The 20,641-nt window shown below is 36.8% G+C and overlaps 1 protein-coding gene across 1 annotated transcript in view; it reads left to right on the forward strand.

Annotated features, from left to right (window-relative positions):
• The first annotated feature begins 7,440 nt into the window (after positions 1–7,440).
• Positions 7,441–20,641, forward strand: part of LOC143246423 (galactosylceramide sulfotransferase-like) — a 36,305-nt gene continuing 23,104 nt past the window's right edge. Inside the window, exons 1-3 of the mRNA XM_076493107.1 lie at positions 7,441–7,633; positions 15,024–15,114; positions 19,929–20,289. Of these exons, the coding sequence (XP_076349222.1) occupies positions 20,177–20,289 (113 nt within the window). The 5' untranslated portion in view covers positions 7,441–7,633; positions 15,024–15,114; positions 19,929–20,176. The remainder of the gene's footprint in view (positions 7,634–15,023; positions 15,115–19,928; positions 20,290–20,641) is intronic.

Here is a 20,641-nt window from a genome sequence, read left to right on the forward strand (position 1 = left end):
ACAAAAATATAAATAAATTAAAAATGTCGAACCTTATCGTTACAATTTTTTAACGAAACTCTTCCTTCTGAAGTTCGAATGATTCCTTTTTTCTACAGAAAAAGGTGTGTGTTTTAACACACACACACACACACACACACACACATATATATATAAAACGAACAGTGCACTACATTTGGGAATATAATTACATTTGAGGGTAGACTGGTAGAGATCCTGATGAATAATTAAATCGAATCGGTATACGTGTGCCCCGTGCTTGATATTGCTGACGCACATGAATAAAGCTAATAAAAAGGAAACAAAATATATGTATATACATATAAATATATACTTGGAATACTATTCCAAGTGGTAAAGATGGCTTCGCTAATATTATACATTGTTTGAAATTGACGTCCATTTCTATAGACTTCCCTTGCCATCCACCCCCAGACAATTTCAGTGGGGTTCAGTTCGGTCGAACACGCTGGATGGTCCAAAAGAATCACGCTATTCACCATGAAAAAGTCCTTTGTTCTGCGGGCATTGTGGATTGCAGCGTTATCCTACTGAAAAATCCAGTCATTTCCACACAAGCGAGGGCTTTCAGTCAATAAGGATGTTCTCTCCAACATGCCGATGTAGCCAGCTGCTGTTTGACGCCCCTGTATAAGCAGAAGTTCCATTGTTTCATGGAAGGAGAAAGCACCCTAGACCATAATGGAACCTCGTCCACTGTGTCGTTGTATAAAATGTCTGGTGGGAGATCCTTATCGTGCCAGTAACATTGGAAGCCATCTGGACCATCCAGGTTAATATTTTTCTCATCAGAGAACAAAACCTTTATCCACTTTTCTATGTCCCATGTTTGGTGCTTCTCAGCAAAGTTTAATCGAGCTGTTTCGTATTGTGGAAAGAGGTGTGGCCTTTGGAGATATTTACGGTTTTTAAAGCATTTCTCTCGTAAATTTTGTCTTATTGTTCTTGAGCTGCATTCTTCATCCGTAAGAGCCTTAATCTGGTTCGACGATCGGCTGGTGTTTTGCCGGACAACCCGTCGAATCCTCCTGCTCCACGCCGGCGAAATTTTCTTGGACCTACCACTTGAAATTCTCCTTCCGTATCCTTCAGGGTCTTTTAAGAAAATTGCAACAACAGTTTTACTACGCCCAATCTCACCAGCAATGGCACGTTGAGAGAGACCTTGCTTTTGCAGCTCAACAGTTCTGCCACGTACAAATTCTGCCAACATTTTAGCCTTTGACATGTTTTTACCCAATTTAACACAGGAGATGTCAGTGAGAGATGTATACAACGCTAATGCTTTCAGTGTGGTCTTAAACCTTTGACCAGCTAGTATTTAAGCTAATTTCATAGTGTTCACATTTTTCCTATTAAATGCTAAAAAGGTATTTTATTTTTATTTTCCCTTTTCTTATTTTCATCTTTCGAAGCTCTGTTCAAATAAGTGGTTGAGTCTAACAACGCAAAATGCAATTTTTTTTTTTATGTTCATTGGCTTTAAGATTTTGGCCACCAACACTGGCCTCGGAACTTGAAATTTTTTTACCAAAATTACAGTAAATCAATATGTAAGACCGTGGGCGTGGTCAAATACATCAATTAAAAGAGTTTTATCTTTTGAGTCCAAAACTGTAATTAGATCTCAAATATGTCAATAGATGACGGAGCTATGACCTAAAACTTTGTACATGAAACACTTGACCCATTCTATGAGCCGCTATGCTGCGGCTAAAAGTTTAAACGTTTTACAGACAAGTATGGACTGATGCATGCCTAATCTAGTTAGTTGTAGTAATATAAAAAATTTCAATCATACAAAAAGAATTGAAACCAGAAAGTCAATTTTGCAAAAACTGAGGTACTTAAAATAAAAATAAAATATCCCGCTTTTGCTCAGATTTACATAATTACAACGATTTGTGAAAGTACGAATAACAAAAATTACATCTTAATTAACCCAGTTTTAGTAGTTGTAACTTGTTTATTTTAATAATTTTTGTAGCATTAGAACTTTCTATGTTACTTTATGGCCGGGTGGATTAAGGCGTTCGACTCGTAATTCGAGGGTCGTGGGTTCGAATCTCTTACCCACCAAACATGCTCGCCCTTTCAGCCGAGAGAGCGTTAGAATGTGACGATCAATCCCACTATTCGTTGGTAAAAGAGTAGCCTAAGAGTTGGCTGTGGGTGGTGATGACTAGCTGCCTTCCCTCTAGTCTTACACTGCTAAATTAGGGACGGCTAGCACAGATAGCCCTGGAGTAGCTTTGCCGAAATTCAAAACAAACAAACAAACATGATGAACGTGTCTTAATGAACATTACAGTTCTCAGCCATGGACTATCAGAACTTATTATTCCAGTCAGCTGTTTAAGGAGCTCAACTTTCAATCTGAGGGTCAAGGGCTCGAATCCCCGTCCATCCAAACATGTTCGACCTTTCAACCGTGGAGGTGAATGCAATAGCCGATCCCACTATTTGTTGGTAAAAGAGTAGCCCAAAAGTTGGCGGTGGGTGGTAATGACTAGGTGTTTTCCCTCTATTCTTATACAACTAGCGCATATAGCCCTCGTGTAGCTTTGCGCGAAATTCAAAAATAAATAAACATTCACTCTAGTTTTTCTACCCTCACTAATTGTTTTATCAGATACTTGTTTATTTTGTAGCTTTACCTACGCCTACCTCAGTGCCGTCTTTCAGCACATTAAAACATTAACATCAAGCACTATGGTATGCAGAAAACAACAAGAAAAGGGTTTGTTTTGAATTTCACGCAAAGCTACTCGAGGGCTATCTGCGCTAGCCGTCCCAAATTTTGCAGTGTAAGACTAGAATGAAGGCAGCTGGTCATTACCACCCACCGCCAACTCTTGGGCTGCTCTTTTACCAACGAATAGTGGAATTGACCGTCACATTCTAACGCTCTCTCGGCTGAAAGGGCGAGCATGTTTGGTGGGTAGGAGAGTCGAACCTGCGACCCTCGCCTTAACCACCTGGACATGTTGGGCCCAAGAAAAGGGAGTACGAGTAAAAATACATATTTCGTCATACACACACACACACACACACACACACACACACACACACACATATAAACGAAAAGAAATCAAATTAGGTGAGAAACTCAAGAGGATTACACATGAATTCGGGGAATCAGGAAATGGACCTTATGAGGATCCTTTCATTGTTCTAATGTGAATCGAATTCCAGTTAATAAATTTATAGAGGTAAGTTATGCATGCCTAAGTAAAGCAACAGCAACAACAATTATGCTTTTAAAGCTCAAAAATATCCTACCAATAGCTCTTAAGTTCAAAATCAACACATTGTGAGTTCTTACTATGGCAACACTTGTCAACACAACAGTCGCTTTTCTATCTACGAAACGTTAAAAAGTATCAGAAAATCTAACACATTCAGGAGCCCAGGGATTACCATCTTATTTTGTATTATCAAGAAAAAAAATTCTTTGACCTTGATGTGTAGTTCTTTAATTCATCACAAATAATCTAAACTACTTTAAGTTGGATAAAATGTGACATACCGTCATTTATTAATTAGTTATCAATTATTCAGCTTTGTCAAGCGAATCGAGGCGTAGCTATGTATAAGAATTGGGTTACAAGCGTTCTACACGCATGCGCTATACGTATTAAGCCGAACTTGTGCAATAACTAACAAAAGGAAATCTCTGTGTCTCTTCGTGGACGAATCTCCTTCTAAACGAATCGACCGATACAGACCAAATCGGGCATGCTAACTAGATATGCAATTTGACTAATTTTGTGAACGGAAAATTGCATATCCATCTCTGCTCATGGTGAAAGCCCACTAGATCCTGTGAAAGTGCACAAGTAAAAGTGAACTGAAAGTCCATAATGGGCTTTCTTTTTAACTCGCATATTTTAAAAGAATAATCAATACATCATTACTACAGTACCTATTGTAAACAGCTGAGTTTGAATAAAACTTACACCAGAACAAAATGTTGTAAGTTAGAGACTAATTACAGTTTTCAGTAATTTGGCTGATTTCCAATAATAACTAAAATGTACCATGTGGAGAATAAAGTTGTTGCTGCTGTTTAACTTTCCCGCTCTTTTCTGATTCACACTATAGTTAGAATAAGTGCTTTAGCCTGAATTAGAAACGTATTAAACAATTAAAATGTTTTTAAAATATTTATTTTTTTCTCGATGTAGAACACAGTTTTATACAGAAGCAAAATTCAAAATTATTATCATTATGTACAAAATGCAATCAGTAAAAATTTTGACCACATCTCTACTGTCAAATGAGCTGCTTCGAACAAGAATAAAGAGAAGGTGCAGCATCTTTAAAGAATCTGTAAAATTTTTAAACTGAGACATTTAAAGTGAATTACAAGAACTTCAAAAAGAAAGCCCATTATGAATTTTCAGCTCACTTTTACTTGTGCACTTTCACAGATCTAGTGGGCTTTCACCATTGGCAGAGATGGGTATGCAATTTTCAATTCACAAAATTAGTCAACTTGCATATATAGTTAGTTATTTAGCAGACTAATTGGTTATTTATTTAGTTGTTAATTTTGAACTAATATACTAGAAGGAAGTTAGTCAACAACACACACCGTCAACTGTTAGTCTACTTTTATCTAACGAAATGCTGGATATTGACAATTACTGTTATAGTGCACCCACAGGATCAAACTGCGGCGTGCGTTTTTGCGATAACGGGACACAAATCATGAACCCTTGAATTTGATTCAACGCGGCTAGAGGTAACAACCAGTGTAGCTTGGATACAACAGAGAAACTAATAACTTTACCATAGTGACCGTTTATTTTGAGTTTGTTTTCTTATAACCTTAAGATTGTAACCAAGGGCGTGTTTTTTGTGTTGTTAATTATCTAAGTGCGTGAAGCAAATCGAAGTAAACTTCATTTCTGTTTATAAATTTTTAAGTGCCTAACTCAAAATAATAATAGTTTCTCCTTCACAGTTATTTTCCGTGTACCCAAACACGCAAAAAGGGAGCTAAAAACAAGTTTATTTTGACCACTTGAAGTTCTGGGACAAAGCGCTCTCGTGAAATATGAGCTTCGGTAAATAATCTGTACGTCAGTTAAGAATGATGAAAAGTCATGTAATGTTAAAAAAATCTTTTATTTCTCTGCATTTATAGTGAAATGCCTGTAGGTTGAAATCCTGTATTGAAACTAACGTTGTTGCAAACGTTATAAACATCATATATGCAAAATAAAAAAAAACAACAATTAAATAAATTCTGGAACAATTTCTGAATGATATCAAAATGTAAGGCTCGGCATGGCCAGGTGGTTACGGCGATTGACTCGTAATCTGGGGGTCACGGGCTCGAATCTCTGTCACACAAAACATGGTCATCCTTTCGTGGGGGCGTTATAATAATTTGACGGTCAATTCCACAATTCGGTGGTAAAAGAGTAGCCCAAGTATTGGCGATGGGTGATGATGAATAGCTGCATTCGTTCTAACCTTACACTGTTGAATTAGGGACGGCTATCGCAGATAGCTTTGGGCGAAATTCGAATTCACAGCGGACTTACAATGCTAAATTCTGTGTTTCGATACTCGTGATAGGCAGAACACGGATAGTCCATTGTGCAGTTTTGTACTTAATTATAAACAAACAAAATAAAAAAAAACATATCAAATTACGTACTAGTAAGTCTTGACTTACAACGCTAAACTTCCGAAGTTCGATTCCATTCAGCAGTTACAGCAGATAGATCGATGTGTTTTTTCTGTAAAATGGGTTAATTACTTCAACTGTCAAGCGATGATTGTACGAACCTAAATCCTAGTCAAACAACAATTGCTATTAGCAATAATACAAATGCCAAGGTAGTGCAGCTTAAGATACACAGTCAAGGACAAAAATCAGATAATGAGATTAAAAGAAACTAGAAAATGTGTCCATATAGATTAAGATTTATTCTAAAAAATGTTTTACGGTTTGAGGTAAGAACTCTAACCCATAACTTGATCTCAATGCGCCACATCTGATCTTAACACGAATAAGAACGTTAGCGCTCACAAAAAATTGGGAAGCAAGTTGAATTCAGAGTTATTAAAATTAGTTGAATTGTTTCGAAACTCGCGACCCTCAGATTCTGAGTCAAGTGCCTTAACCACTTGGTCATGCTGGGCCGAGATCAGAGAAAAGGCAGCTATTCATCACCACCCATCGCCTACTCTTTTGCTAAGGAATAGTCATATTGACTGTCACCTTATCACATCCCTCTGGACAGGGATTCGAACCTGCGCCTCTCAGATTGCGATTAAAGCGCCCTAATCACGTGGCAATGCCAAGCCAATACATAAAGGAAATTAAACACAAGCTTAATAAAATAACAAACTTATATAATTAATTTGGAGTAAGGATTAGATTTTCAAGACAGTAACAGGTATTTTTAATTCGAAATGTTTAACAAGGACCATAAATTCATGTCGTGGTTGAAAAAATAATATTCTATACATAATTGATACAAATAATTTCATTTGTTTGCAGTGAATTTAAAACATTAGGAATGCTATAACGTCCTCACAGTCTTGAGGTGAGGTGTCGCTGAATGCGTTCGACATTCTCAGCGCTGAGCACTTCATAGTGGTGACAATGTTTTTCAATATTTGGTTTCAAATATCCGCATATCCGATTAGCCATTCCCGATTTTTAGGACATCTGTTCTGGGCGTACACTCTACGTGCCGCTTAGGTTGAAAACATCAAATGTAATATTATAAGATGGATGAGATATACAGGTTCAGAACAACGAAGTATGTTGAGCTGAAAACACATTCTGTGTTCATGGACGTGGTTAGCTAACAGGCAGCGAGTGTGAAGTGTTCGTTTCGTGTCAATGTTCACGAAACACATTCCAAAGCGAGTCATTACATAAAAACAAATATCCCTTGAAAAATTAGAACATGAATGATAATAATTTGATATTCGAAATTACACAAAAAAATCCTTTAAGAAATTATTACATGAATAAAAGTAATTTCACATTTAAATATACATTTCACATTTAAATATACATTAACAATTTGTTTTAGTACAGTTTATCAACAACAACAACCGCTGGGGAAAGAGTGAAATGCGGCAAAGTTTCAAAAATACAACATTTTCAATTTAAATCAGTATCATAATTTATCTCAGGCTGTTATTAGTTCAGTTTACCGTGTTTTTTAACAGTTACCATAGAAAACTAGAATGTTATTGAACATTTACGCCACTGCGCTTTCGGTTACACGTAACCATGGATACGTTCTCAACACTGAAAGTGTCATGTGTATATATACAAAACACCTGTCAGCTTGTGCCCGATTGGTTGTTGAAACTCATGATATCAGCGAAAAATAAATAAAAGACATATTTTTAATCCACGTAAGTCATTCATTTGGAATATGGTAATGTGAATGCACATATATATTAGTATTATTACTAAGTGTATGTTATAACGTAATGGAATTGCTAAAGTTCCTCATTTTTTGACCTTCGTGTTGAACTCTTCAGAACCCTATTTAAATATTTTATTTAAAGCCAATAAATCACTGAAATTAGAGGGTTAGTAGAATATGTTATTGATGTATGGAAGGTAACGGTAAGTCTTTACGTTACTTTCTCATGCTATGGTTGTAAGGTTAAAACTTAAAATATGAAAAACACGTTTTAGTTTTGAGATCATAAATTAATTCAGTTTTGATATTTTTGTCTTAGCATATTGTAATCGAAAACAGTAAAAGATTTAGAATGTCGAATTTTAAATTTAGGAAAGCTGAATTCTGCTGTTGAGCAATCTTCCAAACTTTATTAATTTGGTAAGACTAAACTACGTAACTTAAAGACTGAATTTTAATGCAGTTGTACTTGAATAGGATGTGCCTACATTTATTTTCCATTATAAAAGCATGTACAATGTTTTATTAATTGGTGACGAAAAATATTAGAACCTATAGTTGCAGTTTAGTTTGGTACGTACAGAAAATATACTTACTATAATTGAAGCGTTATGCAACTGCTCTACATGCGTAACTTCACGAATTGTAATTACAAGTTCCAGTACTTTTATGCATATATTAAGTATTAATAATTCTGTTGTAATTTGAGTAATTACAATTGTAATTTGAGTGTACAGTTTTTTGTAAGGTATCTTAGGAATGGCATCTTCACGTAAAACTATTTCGTGCTAAAATGAACAGAAGTAAACACTTTACGTAATTCTATATAAGCAGTGAAAAAAGACCATTTTCAAGCGTTTGTTAGTGATTTATTCTAACCCATAACTTTTAGGATGTAATTCATTCGTGTGATTTCAGGCTGACTTAAAGCAATTTTACTCAAAAAACATTATTTTATTGAATGTAGCGGGTATGGCCCAGTAGATAGCGTGCATAACACAGTGAAGCCAAGAGTTTAGGATTCGATACCCGTTGCCGAAAAAGCGATTAACACACTTTGAGGTGGTCTCGACACTTTGTAGGAGTGACGATAAGTTCCAGTATTCTGTGAGACAAGAATAGCTCAAGGATTAACAGAGCCTATTATTGACTAAACTTCTTTGAACTGAGAGACTACTATTAGAATATAATCCTTCGAGTAGTTTTGTACCAACATTCTGAAACACACTCAATCAAACAAATTTTATTAGTGCAAACAATTTTTAACTGATTTCACTGACGTAGTAATTAAAATTATAAGCATTATTTATAGTTTATAATCTTTTTTTTCCATAAATAGTTCATACAAAATAGTTAAGTCTCACCATTTCAAGTTGCTAAATATTTAGATCCATTTCTTCTACCTATACTTGGTACGAGACTCTTCACCTTCGATGTATCAGCACTGTTGAGTTATTGTACGAGGACCCAGCCTGGTCAGGTGATTAAGGCACTCGACTCCTAATATGAGGGTCGCGGGTTCGAATCCCCGTCACACCAAACATCTCGCCCTTTCAGCCGTGGGGTCATTATAATGTGACGATCAATTCTATTATTTGTTGATGAAAGAGTGGCCGCAGAGTTGGCGGTTGGTGGTAATGACTAGCTCCTTCTTACCTTACACTGCTAAATTAGGGATGGCTCTCGTGTAGCTTTGCTCGAAATTCAAAAACAGACAAACAATTATCGTACGATCCACACGGTTATAATCAGTTTTGGAAATTTTGCTTTTCCTTTATCGTTGCAAAACAAGTGTTCACTAGATGTATAATACTAACATGAAAAAAGAAGACTCGGTATATAAGACATTGTGTAATAACTACAAAAGAAATCTACAACTTCCTACTTTCTGAGTGTTAAAAATAATGTCAGTTCATTTGGTATAAAAATAATACATTTTGTTTACTTCATTTCATAAACGGAATTTATTTTTTATAACAATAGTGTAGCTGACAACACTCATAATGAATAACCCGCCCTCTCGTGACTCGCCAGTAATCTCACGACAATACGAACAGGGTTTCGATAACCGTTGTGTAACTTGGTGTTTAAAATAAACATAATAAATATTTTTTCTTCTAGTTTATATTTAGTTATATTAGTTTAATAAAAGTCAGTATAATTGTACAATATTTTTAGAGAAACAATCACTGTTATATGTATAATCCTTCGAATGTTCTTAAGCCTTGTTCTTTACAACCATTCAGTTATCAAATAGCCAACATTTAGCTACTGTTATTATAAAGTAATACTGTGAAAAGCTGCAAATTAACACTTGCATTGGTATCCTGTTTAATAAATACACGACAAATCGTTTGAAATTTTAACGCGTTTTCTCAAACTTTTTGTTTGTAATTATAATTCCAGGATTCTTGAAATATTTGCATTATCTTACCACAATTGTAGATTTTTAGTTGTATAAAAACAGCTGAATGATACAAGAGATAAAGGAATAACTACTATGAAGCTATGTATTAAACTCTTGAGATATCTCATGTAAAAGTTACTTTAAAGTTACGATTATTTACGTTAAATTATCAAGGTTCGCGCAAAGTTACACGAGGGCTATCTGCACTAGCCGTCCCTAATCTAGCAGTGTAAGACTAGCGGAAAAGCAGCTCGTCATCACCATCCACCGCCAACTTTGAGCTATTCTTTTACCAACGAATAGTGGGATTGACCGTCACTTTATAACGTTCCCACGGTTGAAAGGACGAACATGTTTGGTGTGATCGGGATTCGAAAACCCGCGACCCTTGGATTGCGAGTCGTGTGCCTTAACCACCTGGCCATGCTGGGCCAAATGAGCAACCTAAAGTGTTATCTAGTAAAATAGGCTAAACTAAAATTAGAAAATAAAAAGTTTAAAAGAAAAATATAAAATTATACGCCCCTAGTGACTCAGCGGTATGTCTGCGGACTTACAACGCTAAAAACCAGGTTTCGATACTCGTGGTGGGCAGAGCACAGATAGCACATTGTGTAGCTTTGTGCTTAATTCAAAACAACAACAACAACATAAAATTATATATCTATGTTAGAATGATAGTAATTAAAAGATTCGATTGAGCTAGCTAGCTATTCATTCAGCTGCTTATATTCAAGACTGAGAAAAAAAATGCAGTTTTTTTCATATGTAAGGTAGGCCTAACATCTGAGTTATATAATTTTTCTTCTCAGTCCTCATAATTCAAATTGTAACCCCCCTCCCACAGAGACTCAATGGCAAAGCTGCGGGCTTGCAACACAAAAAAAATCGGGTTTTGATATCCGTGGTGAGAAGAACATAGACAGTCTAGTGTTAAGTTTGACCAAAACCAAAACTGTCAATTTAGGCGAGAAAGAAACGAGAAGGTCAATATGTCATTCGGTTTTCCTCTTGTCTATTTGTTTTAAGACTTCCTTGCCTACTTTTGAACTGATAGAAAAACTGCACAACAAAGTTTTTGCTTCTTGAACACTGTTGGGTGTTCCTTATAGATTTTTCGCTGCTGATCACGAAAATCACATCCAGAAATCCATCACTTACCGTTTCATCGAAATCTTCAGTTTTGTCATGTTTTTTCTTATATTTGTGTTCACAAATTTTCGTTTCTGTAAGAGACCTATGAACAATGTTTTGTGTAGTCTGGGCATGTCCAGGCATAAAATCAGACCAGGTTGGAAGCTGTTCTGTGGAAATATGCAGCCCGGGCATGCCTGGGCAGGCCAGAGCCAACTTGACACTGTCTCAACAGGCTATAAAAGTGGCTTGCATAAACAGATGCTGCTCATTGGATTAATATAGACCTTATAATGTGTACTTATTGTTTCAGAATATAGCATTGCCTCAGTAGCACTGTAACAAGTAAGTTAGATGTTATAGATGTTTTACAGGACGATTGGTGTCGGTGAATATATCTCGTCAATGTCGTAACAGCCACGATACATTCTGCTATATTTGTGGCGAGTATACGCTTGTTCATCAGAGACGCTCAATGACTGTTGTTGTGAAGAAAGCAAAGCATATGTACTTCGGCTGTAAAATTGGTGATCAAGACCAGGAATGGGCGCCTCACACTTGTTGTGCGACAAGTGCTATCTGTCTGAGAGCTTGGCTCAGAGGCACTCGAAAGACAATGCCGTTTGCTGTCCCGATGATATGGCGAGAACAGAAAAACCGTTGAATACTGTATTCTGCCTTCAGCAATGAGACCCGTGTCAAATGACGACAGTCTTCCAATTCCGAAACCACCAGAGGAATGGACCTTAGACGAATCAGATGAAGAAACTGCAATGCAGGGAACTGGCAGTGACATTGATCCGAATTTTGAACCGTGTTTCTCAGGCGATCCACATCTCATAACACAATCAAAATTAAACGATCTGGTCAGAGATTTGGGTCAGTCAAAAGCAGAAGCTGAATTGCTGGGTTCGAGACTGCAGGAATATTGTTTGCTGTTATCAGGTACGAAAAATTCTGTTTTTCGAAGTCGCCAAGATGATATAACGAAATTCTGTGCACAGGTTGACAGTCTCTGTTTCTGTGTTGACATCGAAGAATTGTTCCCTGCTTTGGGTTGTGACCATGACCAGCAAGAGTGGCGTCTCTTTATTGATTCATCAATGTTAAGCCTCAATGCTGTTCTGTTACACAATGACAACATTCACCATTCAATACCTGTTGGCTATGCAGCATACATGAAAAAAAAAAAAAACTACGAGAACGTGGAAATGTTGCTGAAACACATCAAGTACAACTGGAATATCTGTGGAGATATGAAAGTCGTTGCTCTGTGACTGGGACTGCAGCTCGGCCATACAAAGTACTGTTGTTTCATCTGTGAATGGGACAGTTGTGCCAAAGAGTCACATTATTCTAGACAGAGCTAGCCACTCCTTAAAAAGTTAGTTCCAGGACAGAAAATGTGGCGCATGAACCGCTTGTCGACCCGGCAAAGATTTTCTTGCCTCATCTTCACATAAAATTGGATCTTATGAAGAATTTCGTGAAAGCAATGAACAAAGAAGGCGAAGGTTTTCGTTATTTAAGACAGATGTTCCCAAGAATAACTAAGGCCAAAATCAAAGAAGGTATTTTTGTTGGCCCTCAGATCAGACATGTTATGAGTGACAAGCGGTTCGAAGATTTATAGTTGGGCCGGAAAATATTGCCTTAAAAGCCTTCAAAGACGTTGTTGACAATTTTCTTGGCAATTACAGAGCCACACACTACATTCAGCTGGTATAGACAAACTTTTCAAAGCATACGAAACAATGAAGTGTAACATGTCACTCAAGATTCATTTTCTCCACTTACACTTGAACTTCTTCCCCGCAAATCTCGGTGCTGTCAGTGACGAACACGGTGAAAGGTTTCACTAGGACATTGCTACAATGAAAAAACGATATCAGGGTAACTGGAATCCGTCAATGCTTGCTGACAACTGTTGGACACTGCGACGTGATGCACCGGACATTGAATACAAACGAAAATCAGGAGCAAAACGCTTTTAATTATGTTGAACTTAATAACGTATTAGAAACATAAACGCAATTAAATATGTTATTGCCGGTAAACAGTTAACTGTCTATTTCTTAGACTTGTGATGAAGCAAAACCAAAACTATATTTGTGCATACACACCAGGTACCTGTCACAATCAGCAAAAACTTCTCAGGAAGCAAAACGTTTAAAAAAATTGTTGTGCAGTGTGAGAGAGAAGTCAGTTATTAAATATCATCCAACTCCATCTTCTGGGATACTCTTGTCTGAACGAATACTGAAATTATATCGGCATTCGTATGGCTCATCAATGGCCTCAACAACAGAACATAAACAGTGAATATTCGGATTCGCCTATCCACACACTAATCACTAGGACACGCCCAGCTCGATTTCCTATAAACTAATGAGTTCTGGTCTTGCCATGTGACAGTTTTCATACCACATAAACATTAGTGGTGTACCAGTTGTCGGTTCTGATAAATATAGTGTTTCTTTATTATTTATACATTTCGACCTTGTTTTTTAAACTTACAGCTTAGGTAGAATTTGCTTCACGTTTACTTCAAAAGCTGAGAAACACTTTTGTGCGGGTGTGTGACTTGTTGGAAATTCGGAATTTGTGAATTTATCTATTAGAATTCTTTAGCTTCGTAAAAATGAATGGATTGTGTAAATGCATCAGAAGGTGTGTTTGTGTTTGTGTTTTTATTTATAGCAAAGCCACATCGGGCTATCTGCTCAGCCCATCGAGGGGAATCGAACCCCTGATTTTAGCGTTGTAAATCCGGAGACATACCGCTGTACGAGCGGGGGGCGCATTAGAAGGAAAAGTAGTTCTAATACACGCATTCTATAGACCATCCCTATTAATTAGAAAAATTCTATCAGATTTATTACTGTTTTCTTAAACAGTCGTTGAATATATTCGGCTGTGAGTTATAAATGTGTTCAATAAATATAACGTAGCCTGTTTGTCAAGTTTAATGAGAAACGAGCAGACAGAAAGTGCTTTCATTTTTAAGTTATGTAACATAAAAGTTTATACATATTATATCATTAGGTTTATTAGAGTTGTTTTCTGTCTCGCTAGGACACTGATTATTGGCAGTAAGATAATAATTTTAATCTTTTGAGGATCCAAAAAATCATAACGAATGAAACCCGTGTTCTTGGTAGTAATTAATTTAGTTTGATGGCTCGCTTCATCAAAAGCAATTTTATTTAACAAGTAATCTATGATTTTTGAACTATGAAACCAAAGTTTTGGCCTCCTTCTGGCTTAAGGTGTCTAATTAAGTAAATAATATATATATGTTTGTGTGTGTGTGTGTGACCAATTCATATTTGTTAAATGTTTTTGCATACAATCTATCAATCTATCCTCTTAATACCTTTTATAACCACTTCAGTCCTGAAACGATACTTGTATTCCATAATAGTGAACAACAACAAAACAGATTTGATACGCATACAAAAGTTATGTGACGTTATATAGAAATTTCGGAACGTTATATTAAAACGATTTTGAATATACAAGTCACTTAAAACTATAGCCGATATGTAGTTGCGGTGAAACGGAATTTATCAGAATTTCTTTTGTTCTTCATCTGACGTTTGGTTTGTTTGTTTTTTTTAATTTCGCACAAAGCTACACGAGGATTATCTTCTCTAGTTATCCCTAAGTTAGCAGTGTAAGACTAGAGGGAAGGCAGCTAGTCATCACCACCTACCACCAACTCTTGGGCTACTCTTTTTGCCAACGAATAGTGGTATTGATCGTCACATTAGAACGCCATAACGGATGAAAGGATTCGACGGGGATTCGAATCCGCTCTAGCGTTTGGTAAGCAGCGTAATGTTACCTTTGAGTAAGATATGTAACAGTCCTTTCCGAAGCAAAATATTCATACATTCAAATCCCAAAGATGTGTTCAGGTCAGGAACTTATAATTTTTAAAACGAGAATATCCTTATACTTAATAACATTGGAAAATAAAGGCATATTGATTAATGTGGGGCATCAGAACATTCAGAAAGTGATATGAAAAGTGCATCTTCTTGTAATAGGTGAAAATCTATGAGCACGAAGATGAGTTGAAACTACCGTCCATTCTCCAGAGAACAGCACTCAACCTGAAGCAACTGGAGAATGAAACAGGTATTTATTTTATTCTATACGATCACACATTGGTCATGTAGGGCTGCTGAAATACTCATCCTTGTACACTAGACTGATGGTGGAAAGCCTAAAGGGAGGATGGGCGTGCTTTGGACATGACAGGTTTACGAAGGAGCCTTTTACAGGAAAACTACGCTGTCGACATAGTGTCAAGATAGAACATAACTAACAGTAGCGACATATACTCTTATGCGTGATAACGATAAATCCACTTGAAATACAAATGTATTCTCAAGACGGCTGGTATTGGTATTAAAACAAAGTAAAGAACTATATTTTAATAACCATATCAGCCGTCTTGAGAATACCTCTACTCTAATGACCTGTCAAGGATCCCAAATCGTTTTAATATAATGTATTCAACCTCTGTGTATTTCGCTTTGTGACAAAGATATGTGCATTATGCTACTTTATTGGTGAACGAATTACAAACCGGACTAAAAGACTTTTACTCCAAGACTCTAACTCATTGATACACATCCCCAGCAACCAATTAACAACCCTTATAGAATTCACTACCACCGAAACTAACTTTATGTTCAATAACGAAAATAACATTCGTATGAGAAATCACGTGTCACCAGTTCTAGCCTACATTTTTATGACACAGATTGAATCTCAAGCGATCAATTCAGTCTAACACCTACCACTATACTGGTACAGGTATGTTGATGATACAATTGCTGGATTCACATCTGCAGAACACACACTTAGTTTTTTCATTCACGTTAACTTGATACACCTCAACATTAAGTTCACCTGTGAACAGGAAAAAAACGAACCAAACAGCATTTGTTAACCTCAAGATCACTACAACTGTTTGTTTGTTTTGTTGTTTGTTTTTTAATTTCGCACAAAGCTACTCGAGGGCTATCTGTGCTAGCCGTCCCTAATTTAGTAGTGTAAGCTAGTCATCACCACCCACCGCCAACTCTTGGGCTACTCTTTTACCAACGAATAGTGGGATTGACCGTACCATTATAACGCTCCCACGGCTGAAAGGGCGAGCATGTTTGACGCGAAGTGGATGCGAATCCACGACCCTCACATTACGAGTCGAACGCCTTAACACGCTTGGCCATGCAGGGCCCACTAGAACTGATACACAATTCAAAACAGAAATCCACAGAAAAATTACCCATACTGGATTATGCATTTCATAGGACTCAGCACATGAAACAAAACAAAAACTCAACATATTAAGAAACCAAATAAACAAAGCCACAAAACTATGTTCACCAAGTAAAATTAACGATAAAATCAACCAAATAAAACAACTCTTCATCAACATCAACAAATTTCCTCAAAAACCCGTGGACGAAATTATACGCACACACCTAAACCAACAACAAACAAACAATAAATCCCAAGATACAACAAACTACAAAATCTTACATTGCTCCAGACCATATATTCCTGACATCAGTGAGAAAATAACAAACATTTGGAGAAAAACTTATAATAAAACACAACATTCCAGTAAACATCACATTTATTATAAAATCAGGTACAAAACTAAAGCCCATACTTTGTAAAAACACTTACTTAACCTATCACTTTGATGTAATGGACTCATTGTTTGTACTGAAAACTTCTGTTTTATTTTCTATATTTTTTGTCATTATGTGCTTTGTAATATTGAGATTTAATTTTTTCCCTTGTTATTAACAAAATAAAAATGTGTGTTTGTGTGTTTTTTATAGCAAAGCCACATCGGGCTATCTGCTCAGCCCACCGAGAGGAATCGAACCCCTGATTTTAGCGTTGTAAATCCGGAGACTAACCGCTGTACTAGCGGGGGGCAAAATAAAAACAGAAAGACATGTTCGTGCAGTAATAATATTGACCTACACTGTAGTGTGCATAAGATGATAATTTTTTAAACTATCATTCACTAATATACGACCTGGCATGGCCAAGCGCGTTAAGGCGTGCGACTCGTAATCTGAGGGTCGCGGGTTCGCATCCCCGTCGCGCCCAACATGCTCGCCCTTTCAACCGTGGGAGCGTTATGATGTGACGGTCATTCCCACTATTCGTTGGTAAAAGAGTAGCCCAAGAGTTGGCGGTGGGTGGTGATGACTAGCTGCCTTCCCTCTAGTCTTACAGTGCTAAATTAGGACGGCTAGCAAAGATAGCCCTCGAGTAGCTTTGTGCGAAATTCAAAAACAAACATCCAAACAAACAAACACAAAACACAAATTTTAAATGCATTAACTTACTAATGTTTTCGACCACGTTCTAGTGTATCACTTAATTCTCAGGAAATGTTATTTTGCGAAAGGCAAAGAATCCTGACTTCGTGTCTCCCTAGTAGAGATAGCAATCTTACTCTGTGATATAATTTGTTTGCATGTTACCATTTAGGGTCCCATCTGACCTGAGATGAGGGAAGTGACTATTCATGTCAACTCCCAAAATGACGCCCCTACAATCATATAATTATTATCAAATAAAAAACGCGTACAACTTCTCTTGTTACTCATGGATATGAGAAATACTCACATTAGGAAAGCTAAGCCTTATTGTAGTATATACCATACAAAAGAGTTCGTTGTATTACTAAGACTAACGCTTGCGAGTGCTTTCTGTTAAAAGCAATGGTTAAGTTTGGTTTGTTTTGAATTTCGCGCAAAGCTATACGAGGACTATCTGCGCTAGCCGTCCCTAATTTAGCAGTGTAAGACTAGATGGAAGTCAGTCCACTAGTCATCACCATCCACCGTCAACTTTTGGACTATTCTTTTACCAACGAACCATTGGCCGTAACATTATAACGCCTTCAGGGCTGAAAGGGCGAGCATGTTTGGTGTGATGGAGATTCGAACCCGCGACCCTCATATTACGAGTCGTGTGCCTTAACCACCTAGCCATACTGGGCCTGAAAGCAATGAGAACAATCAAAGCATGAATGTACAGTTACGACAGAAAGTGTTCGTTCCCCTGCGTCGTGAGTAGTTTTCCTCATAACTTAAAAAGTATCACGATTAGGATAATGAAAGTATAGTTTATTATAAATATTATACTAACACACATATACATAAATATTTATGTAAATTGAACGACAAATAAACTGTTTATAAACAAATAAACAAACATAGAAGGGGTAGAAAGTGTTCGAGCGTCTACTTTAATGGTCAGTTGTGTAGCCTTTCAGGTGAATTACTTGGCGCAATCTCTCCTTATAGCCCTCCATGATCGTTTGACAGTAATCGACTGGTATTTTCTTCCATTCTTCTTTACAGAAGGCCTCCAACTCTTCCACGTTTTTGGATGATGAACCCTGGTCTTCAATTCATGCCAAACGTTTTCAATTGGGTTGAGATCGGATGACTGCGATGGTCACTCCAGAACGCTTATATGGTTCCTCTGCAACCAGGATTGCACATATTTTGATGTGTACTTAGGGTCATCGTCGTGCTGGAAGATCCAACGACACTCAAGCCGCAAGTTCCGAGCATCATTCTTGATATAAGTGCCTAATATATCAACGTACTCTTCTTTTTTCGTGATTCCGTTGACGCGGTGAAGGCTGCCTACACCAGAAGAGCTGAAGGAACCCCATAGCATGATCGAGCCACCTCCGTGTTTAACTGTACGGACGGTATTCTTTGAAAGATTTCGTTCCCCCTTCTTACAAAAAATATTGCGAACATCATTGTGGCCGAAAAGCTCGATTTTAGTCTCGTCTGACCAAAGAATACTCTTCCAATAGGTAAAGGGTTTATCTACGTGCTTTCTTGCATTCCTCAATCGTGATTCTAAATGAACAGGCTTTAAATATGGAGTTCTACGAGGACGGCATGCTTTGAACCCAGAAGAGCGTAACATGTTCGTAACTGTAGAGGTGCTTACTTCAACCCCAGTTTCCCTTACTAGTTTTTGTTAAACGAGGGTTTTATTAACTTCTCTGAGAACCTTCCTCTTGGTTCTCTCTGGAATTTTGGTGAGGCGTTCGGAACAAGTGAGATTAACAGATGATCCTGTGAGCTTAAACTTGGCAATTATGCTTTGAACAGTAGATTTCGGCACATTAAGTTGTGTAGCAATACCGAAAAGAAAGAGACTTGTATTTTACAATAATTCGGTTTTTTAAATCACTGGACAGTTGTTTCCTGTTCGCCATGATCACCAAGCAAATAATGACGGAGACAGCGCTAAATTGCTGGAAGCAAATTTTTTGCTGGCTAAATTCCAATAATTATGAACCAAGTATCTAGTTCTGGAATGGTATAATGTAGTTTATTTGCCAAACTAAACAAAATGTTTACTAGAATATCAGTTTTTCACACGTTCTGAACTGTACGAACACTTTCTGCTCCTCTTATTTTTGGTTATTTGTTTATAAACAGTTTATTGGTCGTTTAATTTACATAAACATTTACCTACATGTGTGTTACTATAATATTTATAATACACCATACTTCTATTAGCCTACTCGTGATACTTTTTAAGTTATAAGCAAAAACCCACTCGGAACGCAGGGATACGAACACTTTCCGTCTAAACTGTAACATAGGAGAATGACGACCATAGTTAAACTAATAGTATCAGAAACAAGATAAGAAACTAAATTATTTTGTTTTTCAGTGATATTTAATTGATGTTCAATTAATTATGAGTTGGATATTACAAACATGAACCGTGATGAAACTGTGTTTTACAGCACTTTGCACGACGATAAGCACTAGACCAGCACACTACGTAAGTCATCATGCACCATGACCAGAAATTGTGTTAGGTATGTTGGGAATTTTGTTATATTCATTGTACTGTTTTCTTGGAATTTACAGGATGACAGTAACAAGTCTAAAAAAAAGATTTCATTTAGGAAGAGAACTATACCTTTTCCGGCGACCTCTTTTATCAGCGACTGGTATGCAAGACTGAAGAAGAAAACTATGAAATTAAGATAGTTTTCTGGAACAACTGTCTGTGAAACTCTTCAACTAGGATCCACAAAGAATGTTGTCATAAAACATAGCGTTAATAGAAGTGCTATATTGTGGCCTTACTTTAGACTCTTTTTAGAACGTAAATTATGAAGACGAAAAAAAGTGAAATTAAACCTAGGTTGACATATCAAATTTACGTTGTAACAACAATCTTTGGAGTTGGGGTTTTCGGTGCGTTTTTCTCATTCTCCCATTTTCGGTAAGTTTACGCACGATACTCATTTTTTTTTTTTTTTTTTACTATTTCAGTTAAATTATTAAGTACACCCATATCATGAGTTGAGTAGTTATTAAGTACACCCATATCATGCATTGAGTAGTTATTAAGTACACCCATATCATGAGTTGAGTAGTTATTAAGTGCACCCATATCATGAGTTGAGTAGTTATTAAGTGCACCCATATCATGAGTTGAGTAGTTATTAAGTACATCCATATCATGAGTTGAGTAGTTATTAAGTACATCCATATCATGAGTTGAGTAGCTATTAAGTACATCCATATCATGAGTTGAGTAGTGATTAAGTACATCCACATCATGAGTTGAGTAG

Source organism: Tachypleus tridentatus, chromosome 3, assembly GCF_004210375.1.
Source record: "Tachypleus tridentatus isolate NWPU-2018 chromosome 3, ASM421037v1, whole genome shotgun sequence".
Lineage (NCBI taxonomy): Eukaryota > Metazoa > Arthropoda > Merostomata > Xiphosura > Limulidae > Tachypleus > Tachypleus tridentatus.